The 20,844-nt window shown below is 38.2% G+C and overlaps 1 protein-coding gene across 4 annotated transcripts in view; it reads right to left on the minus strand.

The window, feature by feature from the left end:
• Positions 1 to 892: 892 nt before the first annotated feature.
• The window catches only part of LOC124360889 (growth factor receptor-bound protein 14-like), a 426,402-nt gene continuing 406,450 nt past the window's right edge, over positions 893 to 20,844 (minus strand). For all 4 annotated transcript variants that reach the window (XM_046814869.1, XM_046814872.1, XM_046814871.1 and 1 more), the window contains exons 8-12: positions 12,164 to 12,385; positions 10,480 to 10,578; positions 5,065 to 5,315; positions 4,706 to 4,799; positions 893 to 4,106 (exon numbers count right to left, since the gene is read on the minus strand). In XM_046814869.1, the coding sequence (XP_046670825.1) occupies positions 3,915 to 4,106; positions 4,706 to 4,799; positions 5,065 to 5,315; positions 10,480 to 10,578; positions 12,164 to 12,385 (858 nt within the window). In that variant the 3' untranslated portion in view covers positions 893 to 3,914. The remainder of the gene's footprint in view (positions 4,107 to 4,705; positions 4,800 to 5,064; positions 5,316 to 10,479; positions 10,579 to 12,163; positions 12,386 to 20,844) is intronic.

The following is a 20,844-nucleotide window of genomic DNA, read 5'->3' on the forward strand; positions in this document are numbered from 1 at the left end:
TCTTCACAAAAATCAACTGCACATCCTGAGACCTCTGACAATCAAAAGAATTGTTTTCATCAAAATTAACACATCAGCCATCTTATAATTTAATATCCTATAGACAGGATGAATTAAATAAGGGAGGAGTTTGCCACCACAATACCAAATCTTTTTAGCGCACCAAGTACCAGTTGTATACTCCTTACTCAGATCTAGGAGCCGTCATGCCTTTATAATGAGGACAGATAAATGCTTTTTTATCTATGATCTAAAGTTCTATGGCACAGCTCGGATTTGAATCTCTTACCACTGATATTTATAAGAGATGTGCTATTTGTAAAGGAAACTCAGTCCGGCTCTGGCCCTAGCAAAATTGCTATCAGAGCCTTCGTTTGCCAGGGCATCTGCAATTTCATTTCCAGGAATGCCTTATGGACACAAGTACAACCATGCAAGGACAACTTTGTTCCTATCGACCAATTCAATTAGTGCATTCCTACACTACCCTTGACTCAAAAAGTACGGGTATCTTCCTGTAGTGCCTTTAAGCATGTATTGGTTAGCATTAGTTACCTGCATTTTAAGGGATATTATAAACAAACACAGGTTTAAACTGCCATAACTTGTGCTTGAAGACTGAAGCATATGCTCAAAAGCGTGTACCTCATTGAGATTGATAAACACGCTTACTAAAACTTTTTATTTAAAGGTATCTTACACTAGACTGTAAAGAGCATTATTTATAGATTTGCCTTCGGCAAAGACATGTTAAAATGGCAACACCAAGGTTTCAACTCTAATGTTTTCTATTTTCCAAGGTCCTTTACCACAACGGACGCAAACTTTTGTATATGCTTTGTAAGTTTATATACCTTAAATAAGTTCATAGGGTTCAGAAAGTAGGACAAGGTTCAAGTACAAAATTAAATCTGTTTATTCAAAAATACACTTTACATTTTCATTACAATCAGACTTAACTTTGTAGACACAGACTGACATAAGAGTGACAAGAGACGACACTCAGAAGGGCCACTACATCGATTGCTTTTGGTCTCCTTGCGCCCTTACGTTACAGTAACAGAACAAACCATACTGTGATCACAAAATAAAATAATCCACAGCCAGACGATCAAATAAAACTACTAAACTAGAACTAAACCCTGTGGCCACTACAACGTAATACTGAGTTAGTTATGCTAGGTAGCGGATACCCAAGTCAGGTTAAGTTAGGTTAGGTCGGTTAGTTTGTGCAATGGTGGGCCTACCCGAGTTTGTACTTCACCAACTAAATTGCATTTATTGTTTTTGGCGGTAATATTGTCCCATTGTCGTGGGTAGAAATCTACAAGTATACACTTACAATAATACATTACTCGCTCACGAGATACATTTTACATTGACCTTTGATTGTGTCTCATTCCGAGCTACATCCTAAATCACATTTTTAAGTAAACTGGTTCGTAAAATTTTATCATTTTGGATTTTACTGCTTGAAACACTGTACATTTTTATGGAAAAAAAACAAGAGTTTTTATTATCAATTTTGTTTCAATAAAATATTAATTCAGGTTTAAAAATTAAATTTGTTCTCCTTTTTTTGAGAATAGGTTAATTAGTTATAATAAATTAATTCCTAAACATTTTGTACAAATCAATTCAACAATATTTATAAATTAAATTCTAAAAAGAGACTCTTTTTCTTTTATCATAACTGTTTCCAGATAATCCATACGGTAGACCATTTTGGTTTATTTTAATAACACATTGTAACTTGTCTTGATCGGAATCCAATAAGAATAAATGGTCGAATGTGTTATTATTGATATCAGTCACGATAGATATTTTGCTGCATTTAGCACCAACTGTAAACAATAGTACTGGCCAACGCTTTCATTACAACTAATTGCTCACATAGACACACTTATAACTATATTATCTGGCCGCAAAACCCATAAGGCGTAAGTTACGAGAACGGAGAGTATGACGTACCATACTTCACATAGAAATAGATAAATGAATGTGTATTATTATTGTATTGCAAAATCATTGTCAAAAAGTATTCATATTATTTTCAAAATCGACGTAGTACAATTTAGTTATAATATATATTCTAAAATGTTGAATTAGACTACATTGATTACACTAACTGTACACCTATCTCGTTTTACGGTTATTGGACTTTTCTAAATGCAAATGTAGCACTAAACGTAATGGCAATTTAATATGCAAAAACTGGACATAATTTATTACACATCCTATACAAAGTTCCACTATACATTTTCGCCACTCTAATTTATGCTCATCTAATTTATGCTCATCTAACTTAAGTTGAGTACAACATTCTCAAACATTCATTTTTAATTCTCTTTTACACAATGTCAACTCACAATATTTTAAAACATACCATCAATACTTTATACAATTCATAATTTCTTTTGTACTAAAACGGAAAGAACATGTTTTCAAATATACTTAGTTAAAATTCAATTTAACAATGGTCATTCATCAAATCCATCGAGAAAGTCCTAAAATTTGTACTCCGAATTGAAATGAATTATTGCTAACAAGATACTGATTTTAATAACACAATTATAATCTTAACTTCAGAATACATTAAGAGTCAAGTAGTTAGACATATTAACAATAATAAACACTGTATTCTGAACTTATATGTAAATATGGAAGAACTGCATAAACTGAAATATTTATATTTTAAATTATAACAATATAAAATTGAATGTCAGCTCTTGTAACAAGTAAATACAAATAGATAAATACAGATTGTCAACATTCTAACACTTTGAATTGGATGTAATGAATTGCTTGTTAACAGTAAAACATGTAGGGTTATACATTCTAGTGTAAAAATCCCTTAGATGACCAAATGTACAAAGAACTAAAATAATATTTTACCAAAAAAGTGAAAAAATGACAGTAACCATTAAAATTCTGAGGCTAAAATAAAAAATTAATTTGAAACCTAAACTACTTCACACTCAAAAAAATGCTATAGCATCGATCTTCATGGCATTGACAACAGGGTCTTATGATTCCGCCTACGCCAATACAGCTACATTTATCTGTAAAGTTTGTAATACTGTAACCTCCAATATCTACAATGAGGGCAACATCGTGCGGAACATGGCAACGTAAAGTGAGGTGTGCAAATCGTGCCAAACAGTTGTAATATTTGTCAAAAAATTACATATATATAAATATCGTTAAAAACATACGTTAATATTATTAAAAACAAACGCTACATATTATATACACATTTAAAAGATTTGTTTGAGTGAGATTTACAATTTCTTACAGGATTTAAGCAATGAACAGTCTTGAAGAAGTTTCTGAAGTAGAATTTGACTACAAAGTTTACACACCCCAAAAAATTCATAGATTATAATATTAAAGCTATTACACCAAACATAAACCGTATTTTACGATGCCGCTAAGAGGCGACACCTCTCCTGACGACTTCTCTGAGATCCGCAGATCGTACTCTTTAAATTAACAATAAATATTATAAGGATAAAATACTTAACGTAGAGAAAAATATAAAAGTAGACAACATGGATATTCAACAACTATCTAACTTAAAATTATGTACATTATTCGATCTAGGATTAGATAATGAATGCGAACATTTAACTATAACCTATTTATTGAGACCATACGTAGACTTAGATTCAAATATTAAATCTTCAATCTTAAACTAAAACAAATCGGATGTATCTCAACAAAAGCACCGATCGAATCCGAGACTACGCTAGGCTAACGTGTGAAGTGCTAAGTGAACATCCACGCCACACCGGCCGTGGTCTGGCCGCGGTGAGACGTATGGCCATCTAGATAAAATGCTAAATAGATAACAGCCGATAAAATTAGTTGAAAAACAACATTGGTGGTGCTAGACTAAGTGGCGGGGTGGAGGGTTATACCGAGGGCACGGTGGGCTTGTCGGTGTACAGCGGGCCGGTGGGGCTTTCCACCAGGTAGTGGGTGAGTCGTGTCGGTAGACAGCCGGCGTTCAGTTGGTAGAACTCGACCAATTGTAACAGGTCGTAGAACTTGGTGGCTCCGTTGTCAAGGGAGTAGAACACTCCTCCTTTGGCCGGGTCTGTCACCTGTGGAAAATACATCCATCATCCACTGGGATTTTAAAATATACTGTAACAATTTACAACATATCAAAACATTACAACAATTAAGAGTGTAAACTTGAATCTGATTGTTACTTTATTATCCACTGATATCTAAATATCCATAAATCGGAATAAACTGTTATCTCAATATACATAAATTGGAATCAACTTATATCTCAACATACATAAATTGGAATCAACTGATTTTTAACCAAAATAACAAGAGCCTCTCTTGATTGTTCTGACAAGGAAGTTACTTTTAGTTACATATATTACTTGTCACTTTACGATTTATCATGACCAACTTCTGAGGTTTATTTTCATTTGAATAAGTCAATGTTTTGAGTTAAGTTAGAATTAGGTTATTTTTCTAAAATTCTATTGGAATTAAAGAGTTTAGCTAAATCTGAATCAAATCTGCTCCATAATAATTGTAAACATGGGAAATGTGTCCAGAGCTCCATCCCTCCATCTTTATCCATAAAAAATAAACAGTGTATCCACACTTTTAACTCACACTGTATATTTCATTATGTTACAATACCAGAATCAAACAGAACTGATATGCCAATTGTACTTACAGGAACAATGATCATGTGGAAAACCTTCCCGCCACATTTGAACGTCAACACGAACTGGCCGGCCGTCGTCCTACTATCTCTCACCAGGAACACACTGCAACATTATATAACCATACAGACATGGAAGGTATAACTACACTTATTGATTTTACTATAATTTATAATGTTTTCATTTTAGTTTATGTGTATTCTCGCTATACAAATTATTTTTCTAAAAACCCTTAAAATTGAAAACATCTAATTGACTATTACATTTTTTGTAGTTTATCCTGAATTGTTGACAACATGTATTCTACTAAATTCAAATGACCTAATTTTAGAACTAGAAAGTACCCGCCCAGACAATATAGGCTACTCACCCGTCGACAGTGCCGTGTTTGTTGACCAGCTGCGTGGCCTGGTCCCGGGTCATCCCGCTGTGGAACCAGGGTTGTGTGATATGCACACCCGACTCTATCCCTTGCGTCACACCCATCTTACTGATGTTACGCAGTTTCTTCTTCCACGTGTTGCCCTCCGCCAGCGCGATGGCTCTCGCCTCCTTGGGGTCCTCCACGATCCGACCTGTCGGCCCCGTGAAGTCCATCGCAACCCGCGACCGCACACTTTCCTGCAACACACACAACATTGATAAACTTCTGTGGTTATGTGGATATTTTCGGATCTGAGATTCACCATTTGTTGTTGGCGATAATCTATCAATTTGATATACAAAACAAATATATTTCCAGATGTTCTCATGGCCATCCTCAGACTATGGATACTACAAGTGAAGTCTAGGTGAAATAATATTATAAGATTTATACTTCTAATAGGCTCGGTGTGTCCAGTGTCCCTGATTCTGGGATATTTTGTAATTTGAATTTGGATTTCAATACAAAGTTGTTGGAAAATAATAAATAAGAAAGAGGAAATGTGTTTGGTGCATCTTGTTTGTGGTGAAGACCCTGAAGGGTTTCATAGTCAGTCATTTATAAATAAAATATTGAAATGCAACAAAGAATTGGTGTCCAGTAAAAGGTTTTTAAATTAAATAAAAAATACTTTGTTAATGAAGGCATACTATTCGGTAAATGAATTTTTTATGACCCTTTCATATAAAATAGGGTTTTTTTTATTATTTTAAATTGTAATGGTAGTTTTAAATTATGGTAGTTTATAGTCAACAATGTTCAAAACTTCTTATTGAATCTTTATAACAAGAACTGGTTAACTTTGTGTTATTTAAACAAATGTTTAGTGATGACCTTATGGCTTTATATTGAAATCTATGACAATTCTCTATGTACACTATGTATTGAAAGAAATAAAAATCTATTGTCTATTATACAAAATTTACAGGACAAAAGTGGTTTTAACTATTTAAGACTTCAAAAAAATGTTTTCATTTTCTACTTGTACAATTTTTATCATAATATTGATATTAATTTTGACAAATTTTATTTTGGAATTGTACTTTGAATGAGACGGACTTATGAAAGTACCCAAAACATTCCAGCACATATGTTTTCAACTGAAAACATAAGTGAAACTGAAAACAGTTTAAGTTTAAACTGAATAACCATCACATAAAAAATTGCTGTGTAAAGCAACAAACACACAAACTTTAGACAGACATTATAGGATGTGGAAAAGTAACATCAATTGGGTTATGAGAAGTCAGACATTCTTCCGAGGTGGAAATTGACATCTCAGAATGCGGAAATTGGCAAACAACATGAGATGATGTGCAAACACAAACATTTTAACGGAGAACTCGAACGCTAAACACAAGTTATGAATGAATGTCCACGCGATTGGTAAACCTCCACCAAAAGAAACAAACCGTGTACAGAACCGGCGGATAATCTGGCCGGTAACGCAACCGTAACAGCTGAATGGTTGCCAGATGTAAAACAAAGCTGAAAGATGTTGAACAGAACACGTGTGAGTTGAGTTAATCTAAACGAAAATAAAAGCGATCAGTGTTTATACCGGTGATGTAAGAGTGGCACAGTGCCAACGCCAGTCCACAAAGAAGCAAAAGAAGAGCAACAGTGTGAGCCGAGCGAGTACCACACGGTACACACATACAACTCATTGCTAAAGACGGAATAACAGTATGTTACAAAATGTTACTAAACAATATACCTAAATCTTTGTAAACAATTCTTACATTGTTTTATAATTGATTTTAAAAATTATCACATTTATTATAATGTTTAGGGATTAGGGATTATTTTAATTTTTTCCAAACAAGTAGAGCGTGCATAAAACTAATTAAAGTTTAAATCCTGTAATAATTATACATTCTTTTTAAACTTTAACTAAGTCTGACTTTACTTGGCTTAAATTACAATTTTAGCACCCTTAACATTTTGTAACACTCAAACATAGGTATCTCTGGTACACGAATGGGTTTGTCTTAGCTTTTTTGGGTTTGTCTTAGCTTTGGGCTCCGAGTTCAAATTTCTGGTTGGGCAAGGCATTTTCACATGCTAACAAATAATGATCTGAGCATAGCTGAATAACAGGCTAAACTTTGTGGTAATCCACGGATAAAAGAAATAACAAAAATGGATATATAGCTGAAAAATCCAAGCCATATTTATTTATAAAAAGTGATACAAAGGAGTATGGAAGAACCTGACAGAACACTACTAAAGATTTAGTGCACAGACAAACACACAGATGGATGGACTGCTCTTTGATCTCTGATCCCAATATCAATAGACAACCAAGAAGATCCCATGGATCAAGTCTCTAGAATTAGAATGTATCACACAGACAGACAGACAGACAGACAGACAGACAGACAGACAGACAGACAGACAATGGCACAATTTCAAGAAGGACATGTAATTTTCTTACTAATGAAATAGTTTTTTTTTAATATAAACTGTAATTCTCAGTCCAAAATTATTAAAATTCTAGAAAACAATTCCATCTTGTTTATTCATTCAAATGTACGTAAACTAACTGCTGTGTTGCTATTGTGCCCATGTCAATGTCTGGCTTCTCTCCTGCGAAAGCAGCTGAAATAACTGTAGCTCGGGCAAGGTTGTTTGCAAGAATGCAGCAAACAAAATGCGCTAATGGTTTGGCTCACGATTTCAGTCGGTCTGCTGCCAAACTGGGTGGTGGGAAAAATGGCCGTATTTCTGGTGCTAATGGCGGGCTTGCAACACGACCGCCAGATAACTTCTGACACTGACAGATAGCGGGTCCGACGTTGACGCATCACTCTCGACCAACTTTACGTTTATTTTTGGAAGGCTATTATGAAAGATTTGGATAATGGATTGTCAATTCATGCCAAAACTTAAACCAAATTACTTTAAAAGATCAGACCCCAGTGGTCAACACTTTGTTCTTTTATCAAAAACTTCTATTATTTACTAACCACAGTATTAAATAATAATGATATACAAAAACAAATTTAATTGTCTTTATTTTCAAGATTTTTTATTCTGAAAAACAATATTTTTAGAAAAGGTTTTTGGAATTATTCATGTCTTTAAAGGAAAACCGTGATGTATTTCTAAGTTAAGCTGAACCAGATCGGATAATATCCAGGGGGATAGATGATTACAAAATAAGTCCTCGTCCCAAAAATGGTCTTCAGGGACTCTGATGTTTCTATGAACTCTTTAAAATGTATAATAATAATAATGATTATATTATAAAATGTAACATGTTATAATAATGAATTTAAATTTACCTAACCTGGGGTCAGACAATACATAGATGTATAACAGATATTACTGAGTATTACTTAAGGAGAGCAGCAGTTTAGAATATCTTACTTAAAAATAGAACTGGACATGAGCCAAACGTTCCATTAGATGCTTTAAATGCATTTATATTTTGTAACGCCCACATTAAGCAATCACACGAGTTGTAAAAGCTATAAGCAGCAGAAATGGCAACCGACGAATCATTTTTGGCAGAGAAACAACCATCGAGTGAAATCCCCAACAGAATGGGAACAGAACATCTCTCCAGATAACACAAGAGACGTGAGCCAGATGGCAACCACATGCTACAACAAGTTTAAAGAAATAGATAGTTGAGAATTACTTCATGTGTTTTAACTACAATGTTGCACCATCAGATGTGAATACCTCCAATTTCTACTCCGGTTGTCTAACAGGAATTCGGAATTGACGTCAGAAACACGGCTGAGAATAGATGAGGTGTTACGTTTGGCTTGTCTCACACTCGAACAGCGTCAGTGCAAGTAATGCACCTTGCAGTTGTCCACAACTTTTTGTTCAAAGTAACGTTATAAATCTTAAATTTACTTTGGGGGATAGTTCTGAGGTCTAGTAACAACTGAAAAACAAACTTTTACATACTAAAAAATGTTTATTCCAATAAAATATTGTAATAGTAAAAATTAGGTGTCACAACCCAAAAATTACTACTTCTGCCTTAAAACCCAGTACTGGGTACCCAAATGTAGTGAATCAATTTACTTAATTATTCATATATAATATTACGTTGAGTATTAACACAACACAAAACAATCAGGGTTATATTTTTTATTTTTGTGATTATCAAATCAACAACTCTACAGTTATCGAAAGGACGAGCTGCAGATAACCTTAATAGATTAAGTCAGTTTGTAGTATTTTATCAATTTCTAATTGCGTTTCAATTTTATAAGAGCACTTTACACACATCTCAAAGAAGAACAGAAAGAATTAGTGGGGAATGAATTCAAAGTTTGGCCCCCCAGGACGGAGACGATGGCCTGCTGGTGAAAGTCCAGCCCACAGCTGGACTACTGCTCTGTGGTTATCAAAGCCAAGTTTCCCCAACTTTCCCCAGCTGGCTGGACTCAGCCTTACTTTCTCCTAATTTCCCTCCCACCAGAGCTAGGATCTAGGCTGCTGTTGAGCTACGCCTGTACGCCCCCTTGTCTATTACCATCTGTTCACTTCCGTGTACTAACTCAACATTTATAACTCCATACAGTACAAACAGCTTCTTTTCCTTTAGGATAAAAACACTATTTGTACAATATATTACTAGATTTAAATTTTAATAGTTTAGTAAACTTAGTTACTAAATTATTTTTACTGTTGACTATTAATAAGCTAACTAGATTAGTTGTTATTAAAATTCTAAAGTGGGCCATTTTGTGTAATTTTAAGAAAACGATTTCAATAAATGAGGATTGTTTTAGAAACAAATTTATAAAAATTTTTGATTCTAGTACATTTTTTATACAGGAAGTAGTTTAAAAAAATGTATCATCAATGATTTGAACAAGCTACCATTTTTAATTTTGTTCGCTAAAATTTTCAATTTCAAAAAAATTTACAATCTTTACTCGATCAGCATACTTTGAAAATTTAAGGGTGATAGTCAATGGATTAGAGCCTAAGGAATTGGTAGTAAACTATTAATTTAACATAACCTATTTTCCATTCTGAAATCTATTTGGCACCGAGGCAAAGCCAGAAAGTGTATCACATTTCTGTTATACGTGTATAAAATGTGTCTAAGGTTGTTCATTAAAAAAGAAACGCTCGATGTTTTTAGTTAGCTGTAAACGTATCAATCTCAGATTTTGAACAGAATCAAGATTTTAATAAAATACATTATGTGGACAGTACAAGAACATGAAACATTTAAAATTTAATGTTCATTGTTAATTACTAAATACTACTCATGGAAATTATTTTAATTACAAACATCTGGCAAGTAGAACACATTAAGTTTATGAAATAGGAGGATGATGAGTGGCCTATTGGTGTGGTAGGAGGACACTCCGACACGGTACTTACATTAGGAACAGTGTAGCTGCTGTAGTCTCGCGGGTTCAAAGTCTCCATCTGTTGCTTGTTCTTGAACGCACGATAGTTTTCCCGCAACTGCTTTCCATACTGCAACACAGAACAACACCAATTAGCTTACGGCCATGTCATGTCACAACACGACTAATTTAGCCAATTTACTCGCTCCTGCACCGTACCTTCGTTGAGTCAATTGACTCTCCACTCGTCCTCGGAGTGGTGGAACCCCCTGTGAACCTTCTCACTTAACAAGTATTAAAAATATTGTAAGGGGTTTTGTATAAAAATAAGTGTTTATTTTTACTTGAATGAGTTCAATTTTTACAACTGACAGTTGTAAAAATTGATGTAATCTAGCTTCTCAATTAAAATTTCATTCAAACAAAATTTTTGAGAAATTTGCCATAAATTAGAAGTAAATTCCATACTTCTGAATTAAGAATAGCATTTATGAGTGTTTAGGATCAAGTTTTTCATCAGCATATATACTTTCAAAACTATTAAGGAAAAGTAGCTAAATAACTTGTTGACTTTAAAATATTAATTGTGTGTATTAGGAGGTATCAAAGTTTTTTTAAAGTGAAAGAGACCTACATAACCTAGATTCGCAGATCCTAGTCACCTGTTGAGACTTAATTTATATTTCTATCATTTAAATTTAGCCATCTGCTTTTATCCTATCAAATATGGTGAGCCAGTGCCTGAAGTTGATTCTACTAGTTCACAAATGTCAACTCAGGAGGAAGGCTTGTCTTGTAAATAGACTGGTGAGTGGTAGACCACCTATGTTAAGAGTGCACACAGAGGGATGATGTAACCTAAGTACATATTGGGCGAGGGCCTAGGCACAACTGTTGGCTATGGCTGGGACAGCCACATCTCTGATAGCCTACTCCATAACTGTCAATGTTTGGTTTACGTCAGCAAACAGTCGCAGATAGAGCAGCCTTGAACTGTTGGGATCACATCACATCGTATCGATATGGCCCGGGCTCAGATTCTGCCAATGAATGTGACCTTTTTGTTGGTTGCAACAAGGTCTGTAAAGTGAGAATTGACTGTTTTTAAGCTGAGTGTTATGAAATTTCTACTTGATCAAACCTAAAAAAATTTAGATGAGTGATATTGAAAATACATTAGCTCTAAACTGAAGAGTACAGTTATGCATTGAGTGTTAATAAATTTTCTATGTTTCATAAACTAAAACGTACACACACTGTAAATTACTGTTCACACATTTCTCACCTTATCTGAAGAATAAGAGCCACTCACAGTTTGTGTCTCCTGATAGATAAGTAAAGTAGACTAAATTAATTTTCACCAGTAAAATCTTCCCAATTTCACAACATTCTGCAATGTTCCTGACCTTCTACAAATGATACCTATACTCATTGGCGTAAGGGTTGTGTTATAGTATATTTTATGACTTTTATAACCCCCGTCCATTCCATAAAACATTGAGTATCAATAATAGAATCATACAAAGTAAAGGGACTATGTTCTGCTCAATTTTATTCTCATTTATGTAGTGATTTTTTACTGATTTTCCTTATGACTGTCACCCCCTCTTAATAGCTGAAGCAATTTCAAAATCAAGAATACTGGTAATGTGTCCAAATTAATACAGACTTGTTATATAGATATATAGGTTACTTGAGGTCTGTCTGAACCTTACCTTGGCGAGCCGCATGGCAGTAAGCCAGCACGTCCGTGCTCTCTCGTTCTCACACGCCAGACACCTCAGTTCGCCCGGGTCGTCTTGCCCCGGCGCACGCAGACAGAGTCCGAACTCGGTGGGAGCCCGCAGGTGGTTCTTGGCGTTGATGGTGGTGTAGATGTTGAAGTCACTTATACGTGCGAACAGCTGCAGGTTGCCACGTTCACCATCATCCACTATCTGTAACAAGTGAATGTGTGGTCAGTACTTCGAGTGAATGTGTGGTCAGTACTGCGAGCGAATGTGTGGTCAGTACTGCGAGCGAATGTGTGGTCAGTACTTCAAGTGAATGTGTGGTCAGTACTTCGAGTGAATATGTGGTCAGTACTTCGAGTGAATGTGTGGTCAGCACTTCGAGTGAATGTGTGGTCAGTACTTCGAGCGAAAGTGTTGTCAGTACTTCGAGCGAAAGTGTGGTCAGTACTGCAAGCGAATGTGTGGTCAGTACTGCAAGCGAATGAAGTACCAGATAAAAAAAAATTAATTCATAAAATATACTGGGGGGGGGGTTACAGTGGAAGATTAATAATAGAAGGGAATTATCATAATGAAACAATAAAGTGGAAAATATAAGGTATAGAACCTCTCCAATCACATGAGAAATGGAGCCATTATCCATCATTTTAAATACCTGTTTTATAAGTAAGGCATTTCTCAGGGCATTACGTAAAAATAGAATTATGATCTCTAATAACAAAATATGAATCACAAAATGACACAGCAAATCAAGGAACATTTGTTAAACTGTAATTTAATTTACAAACAAATGTATTTTCGTATATCCACTAAGGATTCAGATTTCCTAATTAAATCAAATCAACCAACCACAATCTAACATTGTAAAATCTGTGATTATTTCTAGAGGAATGCATTTAATTCCTCCCGAGAATGGTAGAACTGTCATGAATGTAAATTTTAAAGGTCTGTGTTCACCTAAGCTTCATTTTGATGGTTGGCAAAGAAATCGAACTGATACTAAAACGATCTAACTTCAGTTCTAGAGATGGCAACAGTCTTGGCAACACTGCAGGTATTGGTCAGATTATTTTTCGTTTTAAACACTTCCACCAACTAATCTAGTTTCTCCCACTTTGCAAGAAATGCCTTGCACACAGATTTTGCAATTGTGCCTTCCACGGCAGAGACCAAAGGTAAAACTATAGCTTTGTAGTGTATTTCCATCTCTCTCTCTGGAGGTGTTATTGCCCATCTCGTCGAGGCTGGAGCCAGGCTCTGGAGATCTTGACCTGACTGTTTGGAGGTCACGTCATGACCCAGGGCTGTAGCTAGTCGTTTGGTCGAAAGGGAGCAATCTGCACCAAATCTTCAACAGTTCTTTTACAAACTATTCATTCCCAGATCAATTTCACTGGGCAAAATAAAGTTTATTCATTCACATACACTCGGGCGATTAGGCTTGTTGATTTTAGAGGATTCAACGCTTAAGGCTTAACTTTCGTACCCAATACTGTTAGGGTTAGATATCACTATACATTCTTCGGGCAATTCACTGGGAAACCCGATAAAAAAATTGTATCAATTGATTTTTAACAAAGAGCACTCCGATTTATTGATAGTGGAATCTGTGATCATTTTGGTGGTGCCCCCCCGCCCGCCCCCCAGACAGTGACCGGCGACAGCACTGGCAGTTCGACCCCACCTGTCGTTATTAGCGCCCACGGTCCCGCCTGACAATGTGGAACAGAGGGCGTTGTTGGGGGCGCTGTCAACACACAACACCGGGCCCACTCGAATCCTTTCACTCTATTTGTATAATAATTAGTATAATCGGAAGCATTTTTTAAAATTTTAAAAACCGTTAAATGAGGAAATTTATTTTTGTGAAGAAACATTCAGTAGGCGCAGTGTCGTCCGACAGCAACAACACATTGTTCGCATAATTTAAGATTATTTAATAGGTTCCTTGTGATCCAGGATGCCCGCTCTTGTGAGTTTCTGGCAATGCTAGACGAATACAAATCGACTGCTCGTACAGAACTACAGAGGAAGTACGTACAGTACGTGCTGTACGTATTGCTGCAGTTTCCCGATAACCGACACAAAGATAGTGGGCCGTAACTCACATCATGCACCGCGCACACGAACTGACAACTTTATCAGATATCAGACAGGGAGTCGGTGTACATTTAAATTTTAAATGTAACTTGTATAACGTGTCTGCCGGGTGACCTCCAACCGTACAAAGGACACGATAAGGTACAATTTTCTCGGTTCACTTGAGAGAGGTTCACTTGAGAGATACACCGGGGGGGGGGGACGCTGAGAGAGGGGGGGCAGAACGTGTTTCTCTGCACGTACTCGCCTGCAGATCGCGTTTTGGCCTACTTACCTCCGCCAAAGGCCATTCATTGTTGAGTTTTTGCCGCGATAAGATGACCGCAGTTGGTCCGCAGCTCGCGTGGTGCGGTATCTTGTGCGGTCATCGCGGTCACCGCCACTGCACCGCTGCGGTTCGCTGGAAACTCGGCTGACGCAAGATACACACTTTTGAGAATACATACAGTTGAATAAAACACTCTGACGTGTGCTCGGTGTAACTAACACAGTACTAAACGAACAAACGTAGGCTTTGAAATTTGTCAGTAATTAATTGAACTTTATTGCGGAGACTGACAAATTAAATTGGGTAGCAAAACTGTTATTATATAAATTATGACACGATCTCCGGGGAAAAATATAGACGGGACTGAAAATTGAGCCAAATTTGGTTTACGTTATCGACTATTATAATATAACAGCGACACGCTGCGGTAGACGGGTTAGGAAAGCCAAAAATTACCGCCTCCTACATATAGTGGGAGATCTCCCCTCCCCCCCCCCACCACCCCAGACGAGGTTAGGACATTCGGTGGTCGGGCGCTAATGCCGAGTCCTATCTCAGTGTCAGGAACCGCCAATTTGTAGGTTAATGGTGCAATAAAAAGCGCAATCACGGGTGACATTAAGGCAGACTGCTTTAGGCGGACAGAGTCTGGCTGGCGGGTAGACCAGTTCCACCTGAAGCGCGGCACAAGAGCAACTTTACCTTAGGAATATTAAGTTTACTTAGGTAATTACAAAATAGGTATATTTTAATAAGACAACAGTAACATTAAATTCTTAACATAATCCGAACATTTTTATTTTTATTAATTTTCTTTTAATTTCTTCTACACCTGTACTTTCTGCACATAAAGTGGGAAGAGGCGATTCGCCATATCACCTTCGTCACCGACTTTTTGGCAGATTCCAGTAGCCAAGTCTGTGACGTCGCATTGAGCGGAAGGTGAACTGGAACTGATCTGGACGCTCGCACCAGTACTTCGGTCAACCGTTCATGAGAGCATGTTTTGGGCAAGGACTGTGGAGGGGGGGGGTGTAGAGGATATCTCCCAAATCAGGGGATTCAGCTCACAGTGTTTTCAAAAATAATGAATAATTCCGCACAGACAGAACTGTGCCTCGAGTGTCCAGGCACGGTCAGCGCACACCTGGCCTGGAAGCGGCTGTCCGAGTCCGAACAATGGAGACCGGTTTTTACCGAGGAAGCGAATGGAAAGTCGCCGATCTGACCTGGAAATAGGAGCGGCAAAATTAAACTTTTTACGGGAGGAGAACCCATAACTAACAAATTACAGCGTGAGCCGAAGAATGAGGAGGAGACACCCCCCCTCCCCACACGCCGCAATTCAATAACCGGTTGTCTGGTGACCGGACGAGACGGCTAATCACAACCGGTCCTCCCCCCCCCCCCATGGCCTCGGGAGAACCGTCAGGTGATTCCCTCTTTTGTTGTTCGCCATACTGGCCTCCTCGCAAACTGTCGGTCGTCAGACGTCAGATAAGCGCCGCGTTACTGGGTCGACCGGTCGTAGCGTCTGCCGCTGGATGACTCTAGCGCGAATCATCTCAGAATCATCCAATCGAGACTGTTGTTTTTAACTAAATCCGAAGCGGCTTCTGTATTTCGCGTCTTATTTAAGAGAGATGCGATCATCTGATGCGACGAAGAAACACCTTAAGTTCGCCTATCAGGTCTCAATCTACTAATTCATATATACATTATTTACGCTGGAGGTCAGAGGTCATTGGATACTACTGAGCGCTTTGCGCACAGATGGATGATCAAAACGGTTCCCGTTACCACTTCCGGTTGCCGCCAATCATCTTCCGCCATGATTATTCAGTGAGGATGCAGATACAGCAGTGCCAACTGGACCGCAACTCCATTGTCAGTGATGCCAAACCACCGGAGCAAATCTACCCTTGCCGCACGACAAATAGTCACGACCGGAAAAATGTCGAACTCGGGTTTCAAGTGGAATAACTTATTTTTACCTGACAGATGTATTCTAACGTTCCAATCGTCGGAAAAATATATTAAAACTGTAGTTATAATAATACACTGAACAAATAAGAAGACTTGATTTCACGAGCAGTGTTTGACATTGAGTTAATTGATTTCCACTTGTCTTCCCAGTTATGAGTCACCAGATACACTTGTGAGTCGGTGATGCACAACTGTGCACGTACGCGACTGTAGCCTGTGCGCTGATAACATTGGATTCCTTCACAGACTAACCTACTGTAGTAGATATATCTTAGTACACGGTGGTTGCTATGAGTCACCAGATACACTTGTGAGTCGGTGATGCACAACTGTGCACGTACGCGACTGTAGCCTGTGCGCTGATAACATTGGATTCCTTCACAGACTAACCTACTGTAGTAGATATATCTTAGTACACGGTGGTTGTTATGAGTCACCAGATACACTTGTGAGTCGGTGATGCACAACTGTGCACGTACGCGACTGTAGCCTGTGCGCTGATAACATTGGATTCCTTCACAGACTAACCTACTGTAGTAGATATATCTTAGTACACGGTGGTTGCTATGAGTCACCAGATACACTTGTGAGTCGGTGATGCACAACTGTGCACGTACGCGACTGTAGCCTGTGCGCTGATAACATTGGATTCCTTCACAGACTAACCTACTGTAGTAGATATATCTTAGTACACGGTGGTTGCTATGAGTCACCAGATACACTTGTGAGTCGGTGATGCACAACTGTGCACGTACGCGACTGTAGCCTGTGCGCTGATAACATTGGATTCCTTCACAGACTAACCTACTGTAGTAGATATATCTTAGTACACGGTGGTTGCTATGAGTCACCAGATACACTTGTGAGTCGGTGATGCACAACTGTGCACGTACGCGACTGTAGCCTGTGCGCTGATAACATTGGATTCCTTCACAGACTAACCTACTGTAGTAGATATATCTTAGTACACGGTGGTTGCTATGAGTCACCAGATACACTTGTGAGTCGGTGATGCACAACTGTGCACGTACGCGACTGTAGCCTGTGCGCTGATAACATTTCTAACGCGTATTTCGTTCAGGCAGAGATCTCCATCCATGCGAATTCGCTGTCCCCGTACCTTGTAAGTCAACGCGAAACCAGCGGTCGGGTGAAAGTTTGCGCGGGGGGAGGGGTCAAGGACAAAGGGCAAATTTAAGGTCACCCCCTCCTACACGCAGTGGGTTGGCACGGCCCGGAGGTTGGCGCGGAAGGGGGAACGAACAGATGGGCTGACTGCGGGCCAAAATATTTTGGCGGTCCGTGCCCTGCGGTCCGAGTCAGTACCGAGAATATGACGGGCTTCCACGAACGTGGAGGGTGGCGGGGGGGGGGAGGGAGAATAATTGGAGTTGTTGGGAATTATGTAATGGCCCTTGACTGGAATTGGGAGGACCACACTAGAGTTGTCGTATTTTAAATTTTAACAACTCCTGTTCCGTAACCGTCCTTTCTTTCCAATCTATAGACCTATAATTTGAATATATCAATAACCAATGTGTTTGGGTAGAAACACGAAATAGAATTACGTGTAGGTTTTTAAATGTTCAACCAAATTCAGCAACAATTCTTGTATGGAAACGACACAAGCCAGGTATCATCGTTCTGCTAATTAATATTATCAATTATTTAGTATCAACGTGTTGTGAAACATTCCTTACTAAATTGTGGAACAAATAGGTTTAGAATTTATTTCTACAATTATTTTAGTATAGATTGTATTTGAAACTAAACACAATGTGTAGCCAAGTTGCGGGTTTGTTCCGTACTTTTCCACCCCTGATTGTATGGCCTAGCTAATGAACTGTTACAACATCGGTTACGATTTCGCTTCGTCAAGACCTTGAATGTAAGCCACTCGGATGATTGCTCAGGTATCCGGGCCGAAGCAAACCCAGCAGTTCGCGAGGATGATGTAATAGAGACCACTCTGAGACTTGCTGGCACCAGCTGCTTGCGGTTCTCAGAACTGAACTGATCCCTGATTGATTCGTTTCCCTACCTGACCCCAGGCAGCAGCCTGAGTCTACACCGGTCACCGACTCGAGTATTCACGTTTTCTGGCACCAGCAGGCCAAGTGCCACGGAATGATGACAATTAACAAGGCTCTGTTCAAGCAGTTCTCAGAACTAATACCTGGCGAGGTCCGGGTTCTGGCAACTGAGCTGAATCTGCCGACCACTGTCCACTACTCGACGGTAGACTAGTTGGCACCGGCAGGCAGCAGGTGCTACAGCTGACGTCAGACACTCGGGAGTCGACTTCCTTCTGACGGGTTAAGAATTTACTAATCTTTGATGAGATTCATATCAGCGGACATTTACTAACCTTTCTGCTCTTAATCAACTTAGCTGACCTGAAAATAACTCGCGAAATGTGTCTTTTGGTTCAATTGTTGGGATTTCCTTACATAAAATATTCATAAATTGTCTTTAAAACCTTATTTGATCATTAATATGTATTTGTCGAAATGAAAGTTTCACACGTACTGTTTATTTTTTGCAAGACAGACCTTTGATTGGATTATTAACATTGTCCCCCAGCCTTCTGTCAGGCGAAACACGCAATGGCAATAAACATATCGGCTTAATAGATGACCCAATGTCGAGTAAATTTGTTAGTCCACACCAAACCTTACAAACTCTTATACACGAAGTTTTATATTCTGTTAAATTATAATTTATCTTGTTTTACAAGAATGGGGTCGGGTCACTTTATTATCTTATCTTATCTGCTCATACCTCCTGCCATCAGAGCGGGAATGGGCAACGATAGAAAGCATCCCTCGAGATAGTAAGACAGTCTGATTACAAATGCTTCGGACAGCAATCAAATATTAGAATATAATAACATCCTATATTATGGCTACAAAAAAAAGGTGTCCAGTGTCTTTTAGCGATTTGTGGCACATTGATTGGCTCAGAATAAATGTCACACGCACCCTTGCAACCCTCAGAAGTACACTATTACACGCTAAGTCCGGATAGTTCCCGCTCTTATCTCGGCAGTGATAACGGTGCAGTATCAGCAGAGCGGGTGTCGACGAGCCCAGAATAGCTCGGAACTACATGACTGTACAAACACGGCCGGCATTAGCGAGTATCTCTACACGATAAACGCGCTGATTGACACGTAACCGACAAATGGACTCAGCTAGCTGAGCTTAGCTGTCGCCATATCGACGTATCGCGGGCGCTAGGACTGACCCTGCCGCTATCTCGTTATTGCATCACACTAGAGACCTAAGTACACATACCAGAATACGTGCATTTAATACTGTTTCCACAAACGTCACCAACAGATTTGACAGCCGCCCAATGTTGTCAATTCTTTATGAAATCGAATATTGTGCACTAATTTAGGCAAAAATTAAGCTATCGACCAATTGACATCGGCTTTAATTTATATTTGTACCTTTACACAATACACAATACACGCATTGCTTCAGTATATAACACTATTCATTAATTTGTATGTACCGTAATTATTTTTATACGGAAAAAGTCAGCCTAATGCACGAACACAGACAACAAATTAACGTATAGTCCATATGCAATAAATTAATACGTAACAGTTTGCAAATTTGTATAGATTTAAAATTAATTTCATCAAAATAATTGTATTTCCTTACAGTGTTATCAGTTAATCATATATTTTTAATTTTTGTATTACAATATAAAGCAATTTTCAAAGTGTTACCTTGATAACGAATGATTAGCAGCCAGACAAATTGTTCTCCTGTGTGTCACCAAGCTTGGACCAGAACTGCCCCGAGCACGGTGCCAGCCAGCACCATTGTTCTCTCAACAGCAATCACCAGACAGGTTTCGGTTTATGACATTTTTTCTAGAGGGTCGTGGTGGTCCCGAACAGCATTTTTGAAATGGAGCCATAACCATAAAAGTCGGTTCATTAGTTTGCCCCCTGAAATTGGCCTTAATAATTTCTTTGATTTTCAAAACCCCGGTAATACTGAAATGGGCCTATAATTATCCAGCGTTACGACCTTATTTCCGTGTTCCTGATGTAAAACTGTACGTTTTGGTGGAATATACCCCATGCGTTCGGTAACAGATGTTCTTTTCATAACAATACAGAGATTTGGTGTTTTACTTTTAAGTATTAAGTATAATGGACTCCAGTTACACACACATACTAACTAAATTTACTGTAATTATTGCTGGTTGGTAAAGAATTTGAACTTAAATTTCAGTAGCTGCTTATTGAAACAGAGCAACAACACGAGTAGTGTAATACAAAGATATCGAA

The sequence above is a fragment of the Homalodisca vitripennis genome, chromosome 4 (assembly GCF_021130785.1).
Source record: "Homalodisca vitripennis isolate AUS2020 chromosome 4, UT_GWSS_2.1, whole genome shotgun sequence".
In the NCBI taxonomy this organism is placed as follows: Eukaryota; Metazoa; Arthropoda; class Insecta; order Hemiptera; family Cicadellidae; genus Homalodisca; species Homalodisca vitripennis.